This window comes from Arvicanthis niloticus, chromosome 6, assembly GCF_011762505.2.
Source record: "Arvicanthis niloticus isolate mArvNil1 chromosome 6, mArvNil1.pat.X, whole genome shotgun sequence".
Classification (NCBI taxonomy): domain Eukaryota; kingdom Metazoa; phylum Chordata; class Mammalia; order Rodentia; family Muridae; genus Arvicanthis; species Arvicanthis niloticus.
In genome coordinates this window covers 70,841,130-70,860,222 of record NC_047663.1, presented here as the reverse complement: position 1 = coordinate 70,860,222, position 19,093 = coordinate 70,841,130, and the positions used below count along the sequence as shown (strand labels likewise).

General features: G+C 46.5%; 2 protein-coding genes across 3 annotated transcripts in view; both read left to right on the top strand.

The window, feature by feature from the left end:
- The window catches only part of Rnf130 (ring finger protein 130), a 104,380-nt gene extending 94,997 nt beyond the window's left edge, over positions 1 to 9,383 (top strand). Inside the window, exon 8 of the mRNA XM_034505625.2 lies at positions 3,746 to 9,383. Within this exon, the coding sequence (XP_034361516.1) occupies positions 3,746 to 3,855 (110 nt within the window). The 3' untranslated portion in view covers positions 3,856 to 9,383. The remainder of the gene's footprint in view (positions 1 to 3,745) is intronic.
- Positions 9,384 to 14,366: 4,983 nt separating this feature from the next.
- The window catches only part of Tbc1d9b (TBC1 domain family member 9B), a 39,054-nt gene continuing 34,327 nt past the window's right edge, over positions 14,367 to 19,093 (top strand). Inside the window, exons 1-2 of one of the 2 annotated variants that reach the window (XM_034504704.2) lie at positions 14,367 to 14,583; positions 18,783 to 18,893. In XM_034504704.2, coding sequence (XP_034360595.1) covers positions 14,466 to 14,583; positions 18,783 to 18,893 — 229 coding nt within the window. In that variant the 5' untranslated portion in view covers positions 14,367 to 14,465. The remainder of the gene's footprint in view (positions 14,584 to 18,782; positions 18,894 to 19,093) is intronic. The other variant, XM_034504705.2, reaches the window with a different exon arrangement.

The following is a 19,093-nucleotide window of genomic DNA, read 5'->3' as shown; positions in this document are numbered from 1 at the left end:
TATGTATGCATATATATGTATATATATATATATGTATGTATGTATGTATCAAAAAACAAAAGCATGTGGCTCATGCCAGCACTCGAGGCAGAAGCAGGCAGATCTCTGTGAGTCTGGGACCAGCCTGGTCTATGTAGCAGATTCCAGGCTATCCAGGGCAACATAGATCTCCCTGTCAAAAAGAAGGAGATCTGAGGAGCAGCTCCACAGTGGATCTCTGGTCTAGTGTGCACAGGGCCCTGGGATCAAGCCCCAGCACTCACCCCCAAAAAAGAAATAGAATTGTCGGCACAAGCATGGTAGAATGCCTGGTATTAGTAATCACCAGCAAAGAGCAAATCAAAGCTGCCTGGAGAGGGACTAGAAAGATGGCACTGCAGTTAAGAGAACTTGCTGCTCCTGCAGAGGACCTAGCTTCAATTTACAGCTCCCACATGGCAACTCACAACTATCTGTAACTACAATTCCAGGGGATCCAGTGCCTTGGTCCGATCTTCGTAGGTACCAGGCACATAAATGCACAACACACACACACATATGCATGCAGGCAAAACACTCATACACAAGAAGTGAAAATATAATCTTGGGCTGGAGAGATGGCTCAGAGGTTAAGAGCACTGCTCTTCCAGAGGTCCTGAGTTCAATTCCCAGCAACCACATGTGGCTTATAACCATCTATAATGGGATCTGGTGCTCTCTTCTGGCCTGCAGGTATACATTGCAGGCACAATGCTGTATATATAATAAGTAAATCTTTTAAAAATTAAAAATCTAGAAAGAAACTTTTTAAAAAGAAGAAGAAAATAGAATCTTAAAAACTAAGAGGAGAGCTGGGTGGGGTGGTGCACACCTGTGATCCCAGCATTTTGGAGGTATAGGCAAGAGAATCAGGAGTTGAAGGTTATCCTTAGTTACACAGCAAGTTCCAGGCCAGCCTGTGCTACTGAGACACTGTCTCAAAGAAAGGGAGGGGAGGAGGGATAGAAAGAGAGGGAGGGAAGGAGGATTAGAGAGAAGAATGGCAAGAAAACACTTAAAGAAGATACCACTTACTCTCTAGAAGGACTAAGATTTAAAAGGCTGACACAGGTTGGTGAGAGGCACTGGCATTCTTGTACAGTGCCCAAAGGGCTAGAAAGCAGCATGGGCACTGTGCGTAAAAACAACCTGAGAACCCCTTGAAAAGTTAAGCATGGATCTCCCTAGGCATTCCACCCCTAGGCATTTAACCCAGGAGACAAGAAATCATATATTCACACAGAGCTTTCAATGATTCAACATTCTAGAAAGATACAAGATAACCTGTTTCCATGATCATAGGAGTAGGCTGGTAAGAGGGGAAGGGATAGCTAAAGGATTCCAGGACATTTTGGCAAGATGACTTAGAGGTAAAGGCACCTGCCACCAAGCCTGACAACCTGGCTTTCAATTCCCGGGGCACACAAGGTGGAATCTACTCCTGAAAGCTATCTTCTGACCTCCACGCAAGCTGAATGACATGCAGTCACCACACCCAATGCCCACAAAAATAAAATTTGTTTGTTTTTAAGACAGAGTCTCTCTATGTATCCCTGACTGTCCTGGAACTTGTTCTGTAGACCAGGCTGGCCCTGAACTCAGAGATCTGCCTGGGATCTTTCTTATGCATGCTAGGATTAAAGGTGTGTGTCACCACCACCTGGCACAAATAAATTTTAAAAGTGAAAAAAATTAAGTATGTTATTTAAAGCGTAAATTTTACAAGAGTCACTAAAAATTGTACACTCTCTGAAGTTGGAGACTGTGACCTTTAGAACACGTGGTGTCAGCTGGTTGTGTAGGTCTGTGTTCAGCCACTGAGGCAGAGTGGGAGGGGTCCCACATGAGAACAGTTGGCACCCAGGCCTGGAATCCCAGCGCTTGGGAAATGGAGGCAAGAGGACTGTAGTAGCAGGAAAGGTGACTCGGTGGTTAGGAGAATTTGCTGCTCTTCCTACAGGACCCACTTCAATTCCAAGTATTCACATGATAGCTCACAACTGTGTGTAACTCCTCCAGTTCCTGGGGATCATGAAGGCAAACACACATATGCATAAAATAAAATTAATTTTAAAGTCACTGGTGGTGGCACACACCTTTAATCCCAGCACTTGGGAGGCAGAGGCAGGCGGATTTCTGAGTTCGAGGTCAGCCTGGTCTACAGAGTGAGTTCCAAGACAGCCAGGGCTACACAGAGAAACCCTGGCTTGAACAAACAAAACCAAAAAAATTAGTTAAAAAAAAAAAAGTAAAGATGATTGCAAGTTCAAGGCCAGCATAGTTTCACTACATAAAGATATACTATCCCCCACAAAAAAACACCTCAGATTCCATTAGTGATTAACCAAACCATGTGAAGGTATAACTTTCATATAATTTAAGACTTTTTCATTTGTTTAGAGTGTGTGCATGCTTGTGTGGCCAGATGTGTAGGAGAGTGTATGAGGAGGACAAAGGTCAGTGAAGGCATTGTTCCTTAGTCATTTCTTAGTCACCTTGTTTTGACCTGGAGCTCTATTCTTAGGCTAGACTATCTGACAGGGAGCCCCTGGGTCTGCTGGTCTGGGGAGTGTGCCTTCCCAGACCTGGGATTACACTCAGCTTTTTATGTTATCATAGATGTGGGGCTAGGGCCCTTGGGCTCTGAAGCACTTTGCCTATTGAGTCCTAAATTAAAACTTTAATTTTAAAAATTATTTTATTAAATTTGACTTAGTCTATGTTTTCAGGTCCATACCTGCTGCACCACACATAGAGAGTTCTGAGGACAGCTTGCAGGAGTTAGTTTTCTGGTTCCACCATGCGAGTCCCAGGGATCAAACTCAAATCACCAGACTTGACCAAAAGCACTTCTTCAGTACAAAATTTTCAATGTGTTATCAGATCCTCAGAACACATCACCCAGAATCCCCAGGGTTTCCTAGCTGCTGGAGTTCCTCATATGATTGTGTCTAAGAAGTCTTCAGATTAATCCATGGAATCCTTTCAAAAGCATCAGGCAGCTGTTGTTTGAAGAGTTACAGTGATGCCTTCAGGAAATATACATATTTTGGAAGATTTTTAAAAACATTTATCTTTGTTTTATGTGTATGAGTGTTTGCATATATGTATGTGTGCCATGTGTGTGCAACACCCATGAAAATCAGAAGATGACATTGGATCCCCTGGGATTGGAGTTAGGGACAGTTGTGAGTCCTGATGTGGGTCACAGGAATTGAACTCCAGGCCTCTGCTGGAGCAGCAGGTGCTCTTAGCTGTTGAGCCGTTTCTCCAGCCCTGAAAATGCATATAACTTAAAATGACATACGAAGGGCTGTGGGTGTGACTTAGTTGGCAGGGTGCTAGCATGGGTTTGTGCATTTCATGAACCAGGTAACACATGTTTTTAATGAGGAAATAAAGAAACAGGAGGTCAGAAGTTCAAAGCCAGCTATAGAGAGTTCAAGGCTAGTCTTGTCTACATGAAACCTTATCTCAAAAAAAAAAAAAAAAAAAAAAAAAAAAGGAAAATCAAGCCCATCTTGCTTACAAGGCAGAGGCAGCTCAGAGGCGAGGAGCTCCCCTGGCATGTCAGAGGCCCTGCATTCCAGCCCCAGCCCCTAGGAACATAATCCATACTTTATTTTCCTCCTAGTGATAAGTTTCAAAGATGATCACTGTCCTCCTCCAAGATCCTACCGACCCAGGCTAAGGCCATACTAAGTCTGTTTTCTTGTTCCTTTTTCAGGTGGGCATGTCTTTCACCGGAATTCCCTGTCACCTCGTAGCCTGGTGTATGAAAGTGAATTCTCCACAATTGAACCTTCTTTGGACATGTATGATGAGAACAAAACCTGATTTTTTTTTAAATGGGCTATTGGGGGTCTCTCCTTTTGAGATTTGATTTATGGTCACCTTTCTTACTTTGTATTCCTCTGTCATCGTCCATCTGGGAAGAATGGCAGTACCTCTGGGCACAAGTTGGGGTTCAGGGTTAAATTACAGAGTTCCCCCCAAGGTGAAGTTTGAGGGCAACATTATTGCCCAGGTGAGCCTCATGGTACCACCCAGAGCTGACCACGGAGCACCTCAGGAGCCTTGCTGTTTCCAGAGAAGAGGTGGGGCCAGGGGTTAATGATGCGTTTGTTGCAAATGTGTCCGTGTCCCCAAATAGTCGCACGCTGTTCTGTGTCAGGGTGGCATGGGGGTTTTGTAAAATACATTTTGTGGTCCTCACATGCACAGGAAAGCCTGCAGATAAAATGTCTCACTGATGCAGAGTATGGATCATGGCTCCTCGACCTACTTCCCCTTGTCTTATGTCTCTTACTGTATTTTCTGGTAAAAGGCCTCTTCCCATAGGGAGTCCTTCAAGAAAAGCTTCATCTTCCCTTCCCCCTGTAAGACTCCAACCTCCTGTGGTCCTCCAGAGCTGGGAGGACACAAGCCATGGGGCCCAGAGTCTGCCGTCACAGGATCAGACAGTTATCTGCTTTACTGTTTTCCTGCATCTGTGACGAGCATGATATGTCAAGTATTTACATAGGCACTGGACATGGGAGGCATCTGTCCCCGCTGTCTGTGCTGTCTTTGGGGAGGTGGCACCAGGAGCCTATCAGGATGACCACAGGGGAGAAGGTTAACAGTCATCAACAACAACATGGTTTTGAATATTTTATTGGGAAGTGCAAACCAACATCCTACTATTGATCACCAAACGGGGGCTCCTCCTCCTCCATCTTGATCATTCAATCCAGTGCCATCCTGCCAGCCTCAGCACCAACATGAAGAAACACTGGAGTGCTGGCAGCCAGACTTACAGAAGAGGATGAGGTGGTCAGCATGGTGGACACTGGGGGCATATGTGCTCTTCCCACACATCCAGAATGACATCAAGTTAACATATGAGGAACTTGTGGGACCAGGATCAGCAAAACACCTCCTTTCTGCAGAAGTTTGTGCCACAGTCAGCCTGCCTCTCATTAGAGCTGGGAAGGTGTCCAGACCTTTGTTAGGAGAATGCAGTGTCCAGCTGTGTGAGTGACAACATAACAGGCAGAGGGGGACAGGCTCCCACCCTGACACTTTTATTGGCTCTATGGGTCATAAGTTTGAGGCACATACATTTCATCTTCACACGAGTGGCTTCTCCTCTGTCACAGTATCTTGTAACATCCCTCAAGATCCTAAGGTCCCTCAGATGCCCCTGTGCCTGAAGCAGACCCTCAGAGAGCCTGCATGCTGACAGCCTGTAAGGATATGGTGGAAGGGTGAGGCCCCCCGCACTTCGCTTGAGTACTTGAGGCTGGACCAGGACAGACGTCTAAGGTCTTACCTGCTTTCACTTCTACTGATTACCAAGGGCTTTTGTCTTTCTTTTTTATAGTCTTTGTACTATAAAAATATTTTTGATAAAGTTTCAATAGATTATCGTTCTGAAAGACAGGTTCTCAAGTGAGAGCATTTCAACAGGAGACTAAGACTGCCAGGGTCCACAGGCTTAGGTGGAAGTGTTTGGTGTGGCAGACCAGATGGATGCTGTAATTGCCATGTTATCCAAAGCCTGGCCTTGTCTTCTCCATAACCAAAACTCAGATCCCAGTGAATCATTTTCTTCAGGTCTCATCTGTTTTATAAAGGCATATACATTAAGTTCCACTCTAGACAGTTTCTTTACTAAAAAAAGAAACAGAATTGTTTGGGGAAAAAAATTAAATTGAGTCCTCTAAAATCTACTGAGACGGTGTTTGAATTCCTGGAAAAACTGGGGCACGTGGTCATTGTAGAACAGCCAAGGAGGCAGTTCCTGTGAAGGGATTCACTCAGAATGGTGCTCCAGATACCAGGTTGACCCCCTTTTCCTGATAATTGGGGTCACCTTCAACTCAGATCCAGATGTCCTGTCTTTGTCGGGAAGGTCATTGGCTTCTTTGTTGAGGGCATGTGCTTTGGGAATACAGAGGATAACAGCTTCCTACCAGGACCTATGATAAGGGGACACCCCATGGAGCCACCCTCGATACCCAGGTGGAGCTGGGTGCACAACCAGTACTGGCATACGCCATAGAGCACATGTCTATCAGGATCTACAGCTGCAGACAACATTAGCTGCAAACTGGGCTGCAGCAGCTTGAATACAGAGGTGTAAGCCTTTGAGATGCTTAGCTTCCTTGTGGAGGGGCCATTCTAGTCCTCTTACTTCAGAGATAAAGGACAACTGACTGGCCTGGACATTCAGATATAAATGCCCCAGAGCATCTTCAGAAGTAATGAGTATATCCATCCAAGACCCCACCTTTGCTTCCCTCTTAAGAAAACAGGCTCTACCATCAACAGTTAAAAGTCCTCCCGAGGCCCACTGAGCCTTGTTTTTGAATCAGCCTCCATCTCCTGGCTCCTCTGGTTGTTCCCTCATAAGACACAACCCTGAAAGCCAATCCATCATGAAGCTGAGTCTCTGCTTCTCATCTGCCCTGAGGCATGACAGCCTGGGATGCCAAAATATGTGGTCAGAAAGACATCAAACCAAAGGTGACGGAACCTTACTAACTGGCATGTCTCACGGGCTTTGTAAGCCTTCCTGGTCTTATTACCCCTCACCTCCATGTTCTCCTTCATCTATGCACTAAATGACACCAAACTGAGGGAAAGAAAGCCACTTGTTCCTTAGCTGTTCACCTTTGCACTAAGGGTCCTCATCCTGCTGCAAGAAAACAAGACTATGCTTTCCCATCAGGAGCCCTCCTGACAAGGGGTCACTGCTCAGAAATGTCAGGAAAGAAACCTGCTGAATTTTAAACCATGGCATTTAGAAGGGAAAGGCAAGACCATGTAGTTAGTTTTGTCAACAGCCCTTTTTGTCTTTTTCTTTTTTAGTTTTTCAAAATAGGGGTTTTCTCTGTATCCCTGGCTGTCCTAGGACTCACTCTGTAGACCAGGCTGGCCTCAAACTCAGATCCACCTGCCCCTGCCTCCCAAGTACTGGTTTTAAAGGTGTGTGCCACCATGCCTAGCCTGTTACAGACTTTTTATAAAGTTCTCACTGTGTACCTGACTTGTGCACTGAGAGTTGAAGTGGAGTGAGTAGTCGTGAAGACTCGGGAGTCTGGGGTGCATCTCAGCGCTCAAGCACTTTGGTGGTTGAACATATTTGGCTGTCCTGGAAACTGGCATGTTGGCAACACTCTGTGGAGTGAGAGCAGGTGAGATGAGGGTGAGTCTCGAGGGGACAGTTTCCCAGGCGTAGGTGGAAGAGTAGAGTGCAGCCTGCTGCATCTGGGTGGAGAAGGGTCATGCGGAGCAGCAAGAGTAAGACAAGGCTCTTGGCTGAAGCCACTATCTCCCCTTCTGGGGCTAGGGAAGCTCCAGGGTCTGCTTGAGAAAACAACGCTATGAGTTGCATGCAGACTGTGTGAGAGGCAGAAGGGAGACAGGCCCTGCTGGGGGCTGGCACCCTAGCAGTTGGCTTGGGACCAAGGGACCCCAGACTGAGTTGATTAAACGTAGGAAAAAGGGGGAGCTGTAAAATAGAAAGTAGATTTCTAACCTTAGTGATTGAGTGACTAATAGTGGGACCCAGGAGAACTCATAAAACTCAGCCCTGAAGTGATGTCTACAGGATCCCAGGCCCTGGGAGGCTCTGCATCTTCCCTTCCCCAGTGCTGTGCAGAGGTGTGTACACTGAGCACACATGCCCACCCTGACAGAGGCAGATGCTCAATGCCGATGACGGTGCCAGCCAGAGAGAAACTGGGCTAGGCAACATTGATTGGGATGTGCAGCTCACAGAAATGGCTTCTGGAGACACTGATGCAGAGAGATGATTGCACATGATAGTTTTCATCCTCCAGTGTTCAGAATGGGAGATCTGTGCCCTTAAACTCAAAGGCAGTGTGAGGTGAGAGTAAGGAATCATTAACACAGGGTGACTGTCCTGATACCCACAGCTTAAAACAAGCGCCTTTCCATGCAGATCCATGCAGTGCCTACAAACCCGTGGGTGCATCATTTTTAACTTGTCTGGAAAAGGGGAATTGTTTAAGATGCTTGCATGTGGTTGAGATCACTGCCAGACTGGGAAAGATGCCTTATAGACTGTAAGTATGGCAGTGTCAGAAAAGGACCAGAAGGAATTTTGGGATTAAGATGCAGGTGTCTGTAGCACAGGATCGTGCTTGCCTGTGGTCCTGGAAACAGCAGGAAAAGCAAAGCAGATGGGAAAGCTGCTCTTGCAGACTCTCTGTCTCTGGCTGGCTGTGCCATGGCTCTCTGCAGATTACAGTATTTACAAGTCACATCAGCCTCCTGAAGCCTGAGGGTGAGGGCTGATATTTGTGATCAGGAAGTCCCCTTGTAGCCAAGGAACTCCTTCAGGGCTCTGGGAGGGTTAATAGGTTCCTATATTCTTTATGGGTATTCCCAGAAAGCGACCTTTGATGGGGACAGGCCAGGTAGGCCCTGGGAAAAAAATTTCCTGTGTTTTCCGGAATTGTGACCCCACCAGTCTGTAGTGACCACAGAGGCAGAGAGAGCTGTCAGCCTCAGCTACTAAAAGAGTGACATTTCTACATTACAGACATGGTTCTGAGGGCCCTAAAATGGCCCTGTGGAAGCTTCTCCTCCCTTGATGGTCCTCCTGAAGTTCGCCTAGGCTCAATATACTTTTCTCCCTGCTTTCTTCACTCTGGCTTGGGGAAGGAAGAAGAAACCCATGGCAGATGCCGGAAAAGCCTTTGAACTCTGTGCAACCCAACCATTGAGATTCTGGGAGGATTCCTTGCCTCCAGAGTAGCTTGGGCCTCCTCCCTGGGATCCATCAGGGTCCTCCTATTGACTCTTTAAGACAGGCTTAAGGTGGCCAGAACCCCATTCTACATTCTAAAAGTATAATCTTTCTCAGAAGCATTGCCAGTGGCTGGAGCTGAAGGTGGAGCCCTCACTCAGCCATTAGCACCTTCACACGTGTACTTATCCCCTCCTGAGGAAAGGCTGAGCGGCAAGCATACAAACCCCCCCACCCCCGTAGTAACCCTCCATCTCCTCACCTTCCTGTGTCCCCAAAACATTTGATGCTGATGTGTGTCATTTCTTGCCAGTCCTCTGAACTCTACTTGCTGGGCAGGTACATGCACAGGGAAGGAACCTGTTGGCCACCCACAAGCCCACAGCTGCTATCTTAGACCCTCCTCCCTGACAGCAACCGTCACCTACTTCTACTCACTGGCAATAATTAACGACATACTGAGCGACATTTTTACAAATTTAACCCAACAGAAAGTGGATTCTAATCTGCTTTTGGAAGTACTCTTTATCCACAACTAAGTCTAAATGTATTTATATTATGATATTAAAGGACTTTTCTAATGACTGGAAGGTACTAAACCATTAAAAAAAAAAAAAAAAAAAAAAAAAAAAAAAAAAAAACCTGTGGGTGGGTCAGGTAAAATGTGACATCCCAAGTCATATTTTTCCCTTCAGGTAAGCAGGCTGCACCTGCCACCTGCCACCCGTGCTTTGGCCTGGTTCTACACCTAGACCTTTTAGGGGCAACCACGACACATGCCACCTTCCTGGCAGCCCTGGCTGGCTTGCTGACCCAGCTAGAATACAACTCTCTTGGCTGGTGCTTGGGATGGAATCTGGTGTCTTCAGCCTAGCATGAGAAGTAAGATGGACCCTTGAGTCCATACCTCACCCAAGAAGACTGCACCCGTGTTGTTTACAGGGACAGAAAAGAGTCCCAAACTGGGAGGAGACGTAGGCATGAGGTAGAGAAAACCATCACCTCATAGACGTATGCGACTCCTGTAAAAGGTAGAGAAATCAACTTAAATTCTAGGCCTCATGTGTTGCAGTTGTTTTTGACTCTCAGTAGATTTTACAAACACTCATGGAAAACACTGAAGTCACCTCTTTCCTATCTGGATTATTCAAAGAGCCCCACTCACTCCAGGTTCCTGCTGGCTATGCACAACATTTCAGTGGATGGCAGACAAAACTATTTTTCTAACTAACCTAAGCACAGGTAACTTGGGGTGAGGAAGCTCAGAACATGCCTTAGGCAGATGGCAAGGTGGGGCACCTGGGGGGAAGAGGGGGAAGCTATGCACTTGACTTTCTCTAACCAGTGGATGGTTTGTGCCAGAAGGAGCACACATTGAGTATTCAAATAGCAAAATTGCTTGTTAACGTAATGTGCGACTTCACTGTAGGGGGTTACCCTGTCAAGAATACAGACATCTGCAAGTACAGTGTGAGCCGATTTCTTGACAATCCGATGTGTCAACCCCTGGAAATGGGCAGCACAACTCCTAGGTCCACATGGTTGATGTGAATATAATTAGGTAGTGAAATTGTCTGGCATGTACCTCTATGCCAATAGTGTACACCTGTATGTGTGCAATTTGCTAATATAACCGTTTCAATAAAACTCTGTTGAAAAAGCTGTTTGTGTCACATGGAATACTCTCTGCAGTCACAGGTGACAAAAAAAGCACATGCTCCTTAAAGGGGATATAGTAGAAAACACAAATCCAAACCACAATGATACCACTTCACATGCTCTAGAAACAGCTAGACGGGTGTTGAACCATGGCTTGAACTTTTGACACACTGTAAGAATATCAGATAAGAAAAGCTGCTTTGAAAGAGTCTGGTGTATGCTCAGAAGCCTGGCTTTCAGGGATAGGGAGACAGCTCAGTGGCTAAGAGCACTGGCTGCTCTTACAGAGAACTGGGTTCAATTTCCAGCACCCAGATGGTAGTTTACAACCATCTGTAACTCCAGTTTCAGGGGATCCAACTATCCCTTCTGGCCTCCAAAGATACTAGGTACTCATATGACATACAGACATACATGCAGGCAAAATACCCATACACATAAAGCAAATAAGTAAAATCTGAACATTTTTTAAATTAAAATAAAAAGTCAAGGCTGGGCATGGTGGTGTACACCTTTAATCCCTATACTCAGAAAGCAGAGGCAGGTGGATTTCTGTGAATTCAAGACCAGCCTGGTCTACACACAGAGTTCCAGGAGAGCTGGGGCTCCATGTGAAGACACTAATCTCAAAGGGAGACAGAGACAAAGAGACAGAGGCAGAGAGAGACAGAGATGAGTGTGGCCCTTAATAATATTATCTTACTGGTTCTCATCATACCCAAAAGAATTAAAAACACTTTCATTCAAGTTTGTACGTGGGGACTGGTGAGATGGCTCAGCAGGAAGAGTGTTTGCTGTTCATGGGTATCTTTGGACCCCAGACCCCATTTAACAAGCCAGACACACTGGGCACACTTGTAACCCCGGCTGGAGGGATCAGAGAACAAGAGGAGGGTTTGGATTTCCAGCCTAGCTGAGAAAACCTTTGTCCCCATGAAGTGGGTCATAGAATGTGAGAGCAGAGAGGACCCAGTCCCTGACTTTCACACATATGTGTGTATGACCGGTCATACACACCTGTGCTTACACACCTGTGCACAAATATGCCACATACTCAGACACACATAGGTAAAAATCTTTTAAAAGATGTGCACAGTGAGGGCTGGAAAGATGGCTCAGTAGTTAAGAGCACTGACTGGTCTTCTAGAGGTCCTGAGTTAATTCCCAGCAACCACATGGTGGCTCACAACCATCTGTGATGGGATCTGATGCCCTCTTCTGGTGTGTCTGAAGACAGTGTACTTATACACAAATAAATTAATCTTTAAAAAGAAAAAAAAGATGTGCACAGTGCTTATGATATTATTAACAGCTAAGAGGCTGAAATGTCTATCCATTGATGGATAACAAGATGTTATCCACTGTTATGTTATCCATAACAAGATCCCTCCATGCAATATTCTGCCATAAAATATAAGCCATGGTCATGCTACGACATGGATGGACCCCGGACATGTGATGGCGAGTGAAGAAGCCAAGCACAACAGGACAGATTATTTCATTCACACTAAATACCCAGAATAGGCAGATCATAGAGACGAAAGTAGCTTAGTGGTCATTAGGGCCTGAGGAATAGAAGGCTGGGCAGTACCTGTGATGTGGACAGGGTTTCCATCCCAGATGATGAAAAGGTGCTGATGTGTTAGACAATGTGGTTGACTGCTAAATCCTGTTGTGGTGTCAAAGCCTGGACTTTGCACTTTTATCAATCAAGTAAATTTTATAAAATAAACTCACAGAAAATAGAAAGAAAAAAGACACAGGCTTAGCACATATTGCGTGCTCAATAAATATTATTTTCCTTATAAAGACGAGTCCTTACAGGTTGGTCTCTAGGTCACCTGCAGCACCTAGGAGTATGTTAGATATACAGAAACACAGGCAATGCCAGCAGTCTCTGTCTTAGCCTCGGATGTCCGAGGTCTGTCCATGTCTTAGCGTGTCAGTGGCTAATATCGTATGGCTGGGATTGCATGGAGGGATAAGCCACTTGTGTTGGCCATCAGTGGATGGACATTTCAGTCTCTTGACTCTCCAGTACAACTAAAGTACACTCAAAGCTGACAATCCTTTGAAATAAGGATAGATGATCCTTTACTGTGCTCCAGGGTGGAACAAATACTTCCAATTCTTAAATTACACTTATTTAGTTTTTATTTTTATTTAGAGGTCAGAGGACAACTTGCAGTAGTTGTTTCTTTCCTACCATGTAGGCTCTAAGATCAAAGTTGGGCATCTCTCTGGTTGTCAGGTACTTCCATATGCTTTTTATAAAATTATAATTCTTCCAAATTAATTTTTGTAGATTTACTTTTATCTCTCACTCTGTGTGTGTGTACATTCATGAGTGAATGCTATTGTTGTTACCTTCAGCGGCCAGAAGAGAATTTCAGATGCCCTGGAACTGTACCCACCCCCATCTCTTGCTGAGGCATCCCTCCAACCCATTACTTCCATTTTTGGTTTTTATTTTTTATATATTTTTTTGAGACAGCATCTCTCCATGCAGCCCTGGATGTCCTAGAACTTCCTAGGTAGATCATGCTGGTCTCAATTTCACAGAGATATACCTGCCTCTGCCTCCCAAGTCCTGGGGTAATGGTGTCTACCACCATGCCTGGCTTACTTCTGAATTCTTATGTGTGTAGAATTCTCCAGAGAGCACAGTGGAGTCCATTTGTGCTTCCAGAGTCCTCTGTCGGGATTTACTATTAGAACACATTAATACAATGGGCTATGATCTAGTATGTGAGAGGTGATGAGTTCAGTTATGTTTTCATACATGGATATCATACTCACTCCCCCAGGTAGTACTGTGACCGACAACCAGACTGGCTGGCTGGCTGTGTGCTCTGTCAGGATAACCTGAGTGTATTGTCCTTCAAAGTTTTAAGGAAAGCCAGTCTCCATATCTTGAAAGCTGAGTCACAAGCTGAATTTCAGCAGGTTGTAGATCACTCTGGCTGTCACCCATTACATCTGCCAAACCCTTAAGTGCCAGTGACAGGACCCAAGTCAAGTGCCTGTGGGTGAAGCCCAGAGTGCTTGCCTAGCATGTATGAAGTTCTCAGTTAAATCCCGAGCACCACATCCTAGCAATAGGGATGGTTGAGGCAGGGGATCAAAAAATCTGAGATCATCCATTGAGTTTGAGGCTAGCCTGAAATACAGAAATTTTAGAGACTGTTTTAAAGAAAACCTTCAAACTAGATCAAACCTTCTTCCTTTTACCCTCCTGCCACCTCCAGGTGACATGGGACCCAGCTGTCTCCCTAGCCTTTACCAAAATAAACATGGTTCACACCTGTTGTCCAGGCAGAGTCAATTACACCTTTGAGTCAGAGACTCTTGTTCTTAATTGTTTCTCCGGGCTCTACTTCACAGAGCCGGCAGTACCTAATTTTGATTTCTGGTTCAGTGGCAGAAGCCCTGGGCTAAGAGCTGAAGGTAAATTTGCACTGTCAGAGACTGCCGCCTTCGGGCCAGGAGAGGTAAGAGCAGGGCACTGCACCCCTACCTCATACTGCTCACTGTCTGCTTATGCAAAAACATAAAAAATAAAGTGCTCATCTGTGATCCCAGCTTCAAGGCCACCCCAGTCCATCTGTCAGATGGGGTGAGCGCACTTATTTCAAAAGACACCAACTGTGCTACCTGACAATTGGGCTCTTGAGGATTCCAACCTAAGACTTGAGTCAAAATTCTGAGGCTGACCAGAATCTGCTAACCCTTCTCCAGACGCTTTTTGCAACATTAATTCGCCTGGGCTGCACAGTAGGCAGAGAACTTGCGGTCCTCTACAAATTGGACAGCGGTGGGGGTTGGGGGGGCTGGACGGACTGCCAGGCCAGGAAAGGTCGAGGAGGGCGGCGTTGTGAGCCGGCGCGGCCGCTAGGGGGAGCCACCCTTCGGGCCGGCGTCTCGACCCCGCCCCGGCCTCTCGGCTCTGCTCGGCTCGACTCGGGCGCAGCGACGGCGGCGCGCGCTTCCGCCTCACGGGCTCTGTCCCGGTGCGAGCGGCCGCGGGATGTGGCTCGGGCCGGAGGAGGTGCTGGTGGCCAACGCGCTATGGGTGACGGAGCGGGCCAACCCCTTCTTCGTGCTGCAGCGGCGCCGAGGCCACGGCAAGGGCGGCGGCCTCACGGGTGAGCGGGACGCGGGCGGCCGGGCCTGTGCGCACCGGGCCTGGCGGGGCAGCAGGACGCGACCCGCGGGCACGCGCAGCGGCTCAGGGGGTCAGAAGGCGGGTAGGGAGGACGGACCCCGGGGCGGGCAGCAGGGGAAGGACGCCAGTGGCCTCCGCCGGAATGTGTGCACAGTCCTATAAAGAGACTTAGCAGCCAGAAGCCAGCAGGGTCCCCCAGCTCGCCCTCTGCCTCAGTTTCTCCAGCTGCCTCTGAGGGACCAAGTGGCATAAGCACACGTTTTCTTTTGCCCCCTTTACTCCTAGTTCACTAAAGAATTGCCTCTTTGTGAAGACCAAAGATGTCCTGACCTCTGCTCCCTTTCCTCCGGCTTCTCCTCACTTGATGCCATCAGAGCTCCCAAACCAAAGCTTGTTTTTTGTTTGTTTGTTTTTGCATATTTATCAGTATATATGAAGTGTCCCTCTGAGCTACCCTAGGTGCCTCTTGGGTATCTGGGCACTACCACTCACACAGAAGCAGCTGGAGTGGGTGTCTCTGACTTTGTGTGACATGTGGCGTTGTGAAAATCTACTGAACAGAATTTGTTGGAAGCCCCTTGTGCTCCAGGGCCCTGCAGCAGACCCCAGTACATGGGACCTTCTGGGTGCCAGATCTTTCAATACAGAAAGTGGATTTTCTGTGAATGCCCTGATTTTTCAGTGTAGCAGCTGACAGTCCTGCCAGATACAGTTGGAGGCCTCTCATAGGTGACATCAGCTGCCAGCATCTCATGAGCTACACTTAATGTGGAAGAGACTGTACCTTTTCCAAGAAAACTCAATGTTCTCATCCACAATCGGGCTCCTTCCCAAAGGGCCTAGAGATGACTAGAGGTGGTGCTAGGCCCGCCTCCAGGACCCAATGTTTATTGAGAGTTAGGTAGCAACCCTCCTGGACAGCCAAGTGACCAACCTTGGAAGCTACCATAAGGCCACTGAGGAACAGGGCACTGTGAGTCAAGTCCCTTTTCTTCTATCACTCATCTGTGTCCAACAGCCTCTTGCCCCCCAAGGCTAAGAGAGCACCCAGACTATAATGCCAGCCATGCTGTGAATTCCAAATCCCATTAAGCCAGGTTTGTGTATCCTGCCATGGCCTTTGGGCCATCACAGCCTCCTGAGCACTAAGAGATTCATCAGTAATGCAGGCCTCTTTTCAAAACTGATCAGTGTGGCCTGGAGAAATAGTAGCTCACGGGTTAAGGGCTGTAGGACCCAAGTTCAAATCCCAGCACTCACTTGGTGGCTCACAGCTGTCTGTAACTTTGGTTGTAGAGGATCCAATACCCCCTTCAGGCATGCATGGGTACCAGACAGAAACATGGTGCATAAGTATACATGCAGACACAACAGCTATACACATAAAAAAAAAAAAAAAATAAGTCAGCCATGGTGGCACATGGAAGGCAGAGGCAGGTGGATCTCTTGAGTTTGAGGCCAGCCTGGTCTACAGAGTGAGTTCCAGGACAGCCAGGGGTACACAGAGAAATCCTGTTTTGAAAAAACAAAAAGGAAATAAGATGATGATGGTAGTAGCCTGAACTTCTCATTAAAAGGTGAATGTGAGGAGAGGGTCATCGGGTGAAAAAGGATTCAGGTCCTGAAGTATGGCTATGCCGGTAGTTTATGCAGACTCTAAAAGAATATTCAAGACCAAAAGGAAAGCCTCAACAGGAATATTAAGTTGACTCCAGACCATAATAAGGCTTGAGCGTGCCTTTTTTCTTTTGTTTTTGAGGTAGTCTCACTATTTAGATTTGGTGGGCCTAGAACTCATTACATAGACCAGACTAGTCTCCAATTCACAGGGACCAACCTGCCTGGCATGCATGCAGAAGTTCATGCCTGTGTGTGCGGAGGCCAGACGTTGACATGAGTGTCTCCTATAGCTCTCCCTACACCTGGTGCTTTGAGATGGTTTGTTGGCTAGTGAATTCCAGAGACCCGTCTCCACTCTGCTCCCAGCACTCAGGTTAGATACAAGTAGCCACGCTCATCACTATGTGGTTGCTGGGGACTCGAACTCAGATCCTCCTGCTTGCACTGTAGGCATTTTGTCTGCTGAGCCACTCTCTCCAGATCCCTAACTGCAATTTAAAGTGACTTTTTTTTTTTTTAACATTTTAGTAAAACAAATGAGAAATTGTGTGCTTGGATGTATCTATTTTGTAACTGTTTGTCGCATTTATTAAAGATGGGGGGATCAGATGGAAAATGGTAGGTTAGCAGAAAGTATTAAAAGTGAATGATAGAAGTGGTTCTGTGTGCCAAGAAGACAGCAGCAGCCTATTGTCAGATCTCACCAGAGGCAGCAGCTTCCTTGAAAAGGAAGGAATACAGTTCACACAGGAACAACAGGCAAGGGGTTTTGATTATGTCATCATGTAAGTAATCGAGAAGAGTGGATCAGGCAGATGGCGGTAGAAGATAGGGGTTTCCTGCTGATTTGCCAGGAAATGATGATATTGACAAAGAACACTGCCACAAACTGCCATCAGGCCACAGGGTAAGAGGAATGGGTCAGGAGAACTTGAATTGCCCTAAAATGCTTCGGTTCCGAGAGAAAAAAAAAAAAAAAAAAAAAAAAAAACTGTTTCCTTGTCCTGTTCAGCCATGACATCGAAGGCCGCCCAGCTTTTCAGAATTGCAGGGTGCAGAATTGCCAATGCAGGAAAAAGTCTGCATTGCCTTTCTGGGTTTGATATGGAGGGCGTTATAATGTCCTCGCTCTCTGAGGAACCAAAGGTCTCAGCCAGCCATGCCGGAAGGAAGGGGACATTCTTAGGAGATGTATATGGCAGTTATTTAAAAGATAGTGTGGGGCCAGCAAGGTGGCTCGGAAGAAAACGGGGCTTGCTGCACAGTCCTGAAGATGAGAGCTCAGTCCCCAGATCCCATGGTGGAAGGAAAAAAACAACTCCTGGGAGTTGTCCTTTGACCTCCTTATGTGTGCCACTATGATAAAAATAAATAATTATAAAAAATAAAGCGTGTAAGCTAGGTGTGGTGACCTACTGGTAATCCCACCTTGCAAAACAGAGGCAGGAGGATCATGAGTTCAAGGCTAGCCTGGGTGACACAGTTAGACTCTGTCTTTAAAAGAAAGAAAAATGAAAAGGCACCGTACTCTGTCTTTAAAAGAAAGAAAAAAGAAAAGGCACTGTGGTGTTTTATTATTTTTAACATTTTCTCACTTAGAAAATATTTGGGCTGGAGAGATGGCTCAGTGGTTAAGAGCACTGACTGCTCTTCCAGAGGTCCTGAGTTCAATTTCCAACAACCACATGGTGGCTCACAACCATCTGTAATGGGGTCAGATGCCGTCTTCTGGTGTGTCTGAAAAACAGCTACAGTGTACTCATAAATATAATAAATACATCTTTTTAAAAAGAGAGAGAGAAAAGAAAATATTTAGCTAGGGTTATAGGTCCACCAGGACTACTGCCTAACGTATATATAAACCCTGGGTTCGATACACACACGTTAAAGAGATATTTGTCTTAACAGCTAATTTGGGGGCTGACCAACATACACACAAGCTTGTGTTCCATCCCCAGCACTACATAAATCAGGCGTAGTGGCACATTTGTATAATGCCAACACCAGGAAGGGCTACAGCAGGAGGATCAGTTCCAAGTCATCTATCCTTGACTACTGAGTTTGAGGCCAGCCCAGGATTCTTGAGACCTTGTCTATAAATAAATAAATAAATAAATAAAACCTAATTTTAATTTTTCTGCAAAATAGCCTCCCAGAATCATTTGAGCTTTGAGTCCCATTAAATGTCTACTGTGGCCAGACATGGTGACACAAACCTTTAACCCCAGCACTCAGGAAACAGAGGCAGACAGATCTTTATATGTTCAAGGCCAGCCTGATCTACTTAAGTTCTAGACCAACTAAGTCTACATAACTGAGGGCCTGTGTCAAAAGTCTCTACTGTGACTATTTCTGAGCCAAGAAAATAAACAGATGCTTCTAGAAGAAACAAAAGGAGAAGTTTTGAGAGACCCTGGCAGGAAGCCTGTGAGTATTAAGAACTCTATGTGTGCACCCTTGCCTACGCTAGGCCTTTCTGACATGGTACTGTGTGAGCTGACTCAGGCTAGGCTTGGCCTCCAGGGCCCTTACCTTCCACCTCTCTCTGCCTACCCACAGGTCTTCTTGTGGGCACCCTGGATGTGGTGCTGGACTCCAGTGCCCGTGTGGCCCCTTACCGCATCCTGCACCAGACCCAGGACTCACAGGTCTACTGGACAGTGGCATGTGGTAAGTGCCCTGAATTGTGACGTCACACTGGGAGGGAGGGGACAGGAAATCTGCACTTTTGATGGGTGATGTCTACCAAGAACTCCATGATGTCCCTCAAGGGAAGTGGAGAAGCTCCTGGGGACTTAGGCCTGGACTTCACCAGAACCCGTGTTCTCTCAGTCCCCCTTGTCTCAAGGGAGATGCAGTTGGACCTCAGA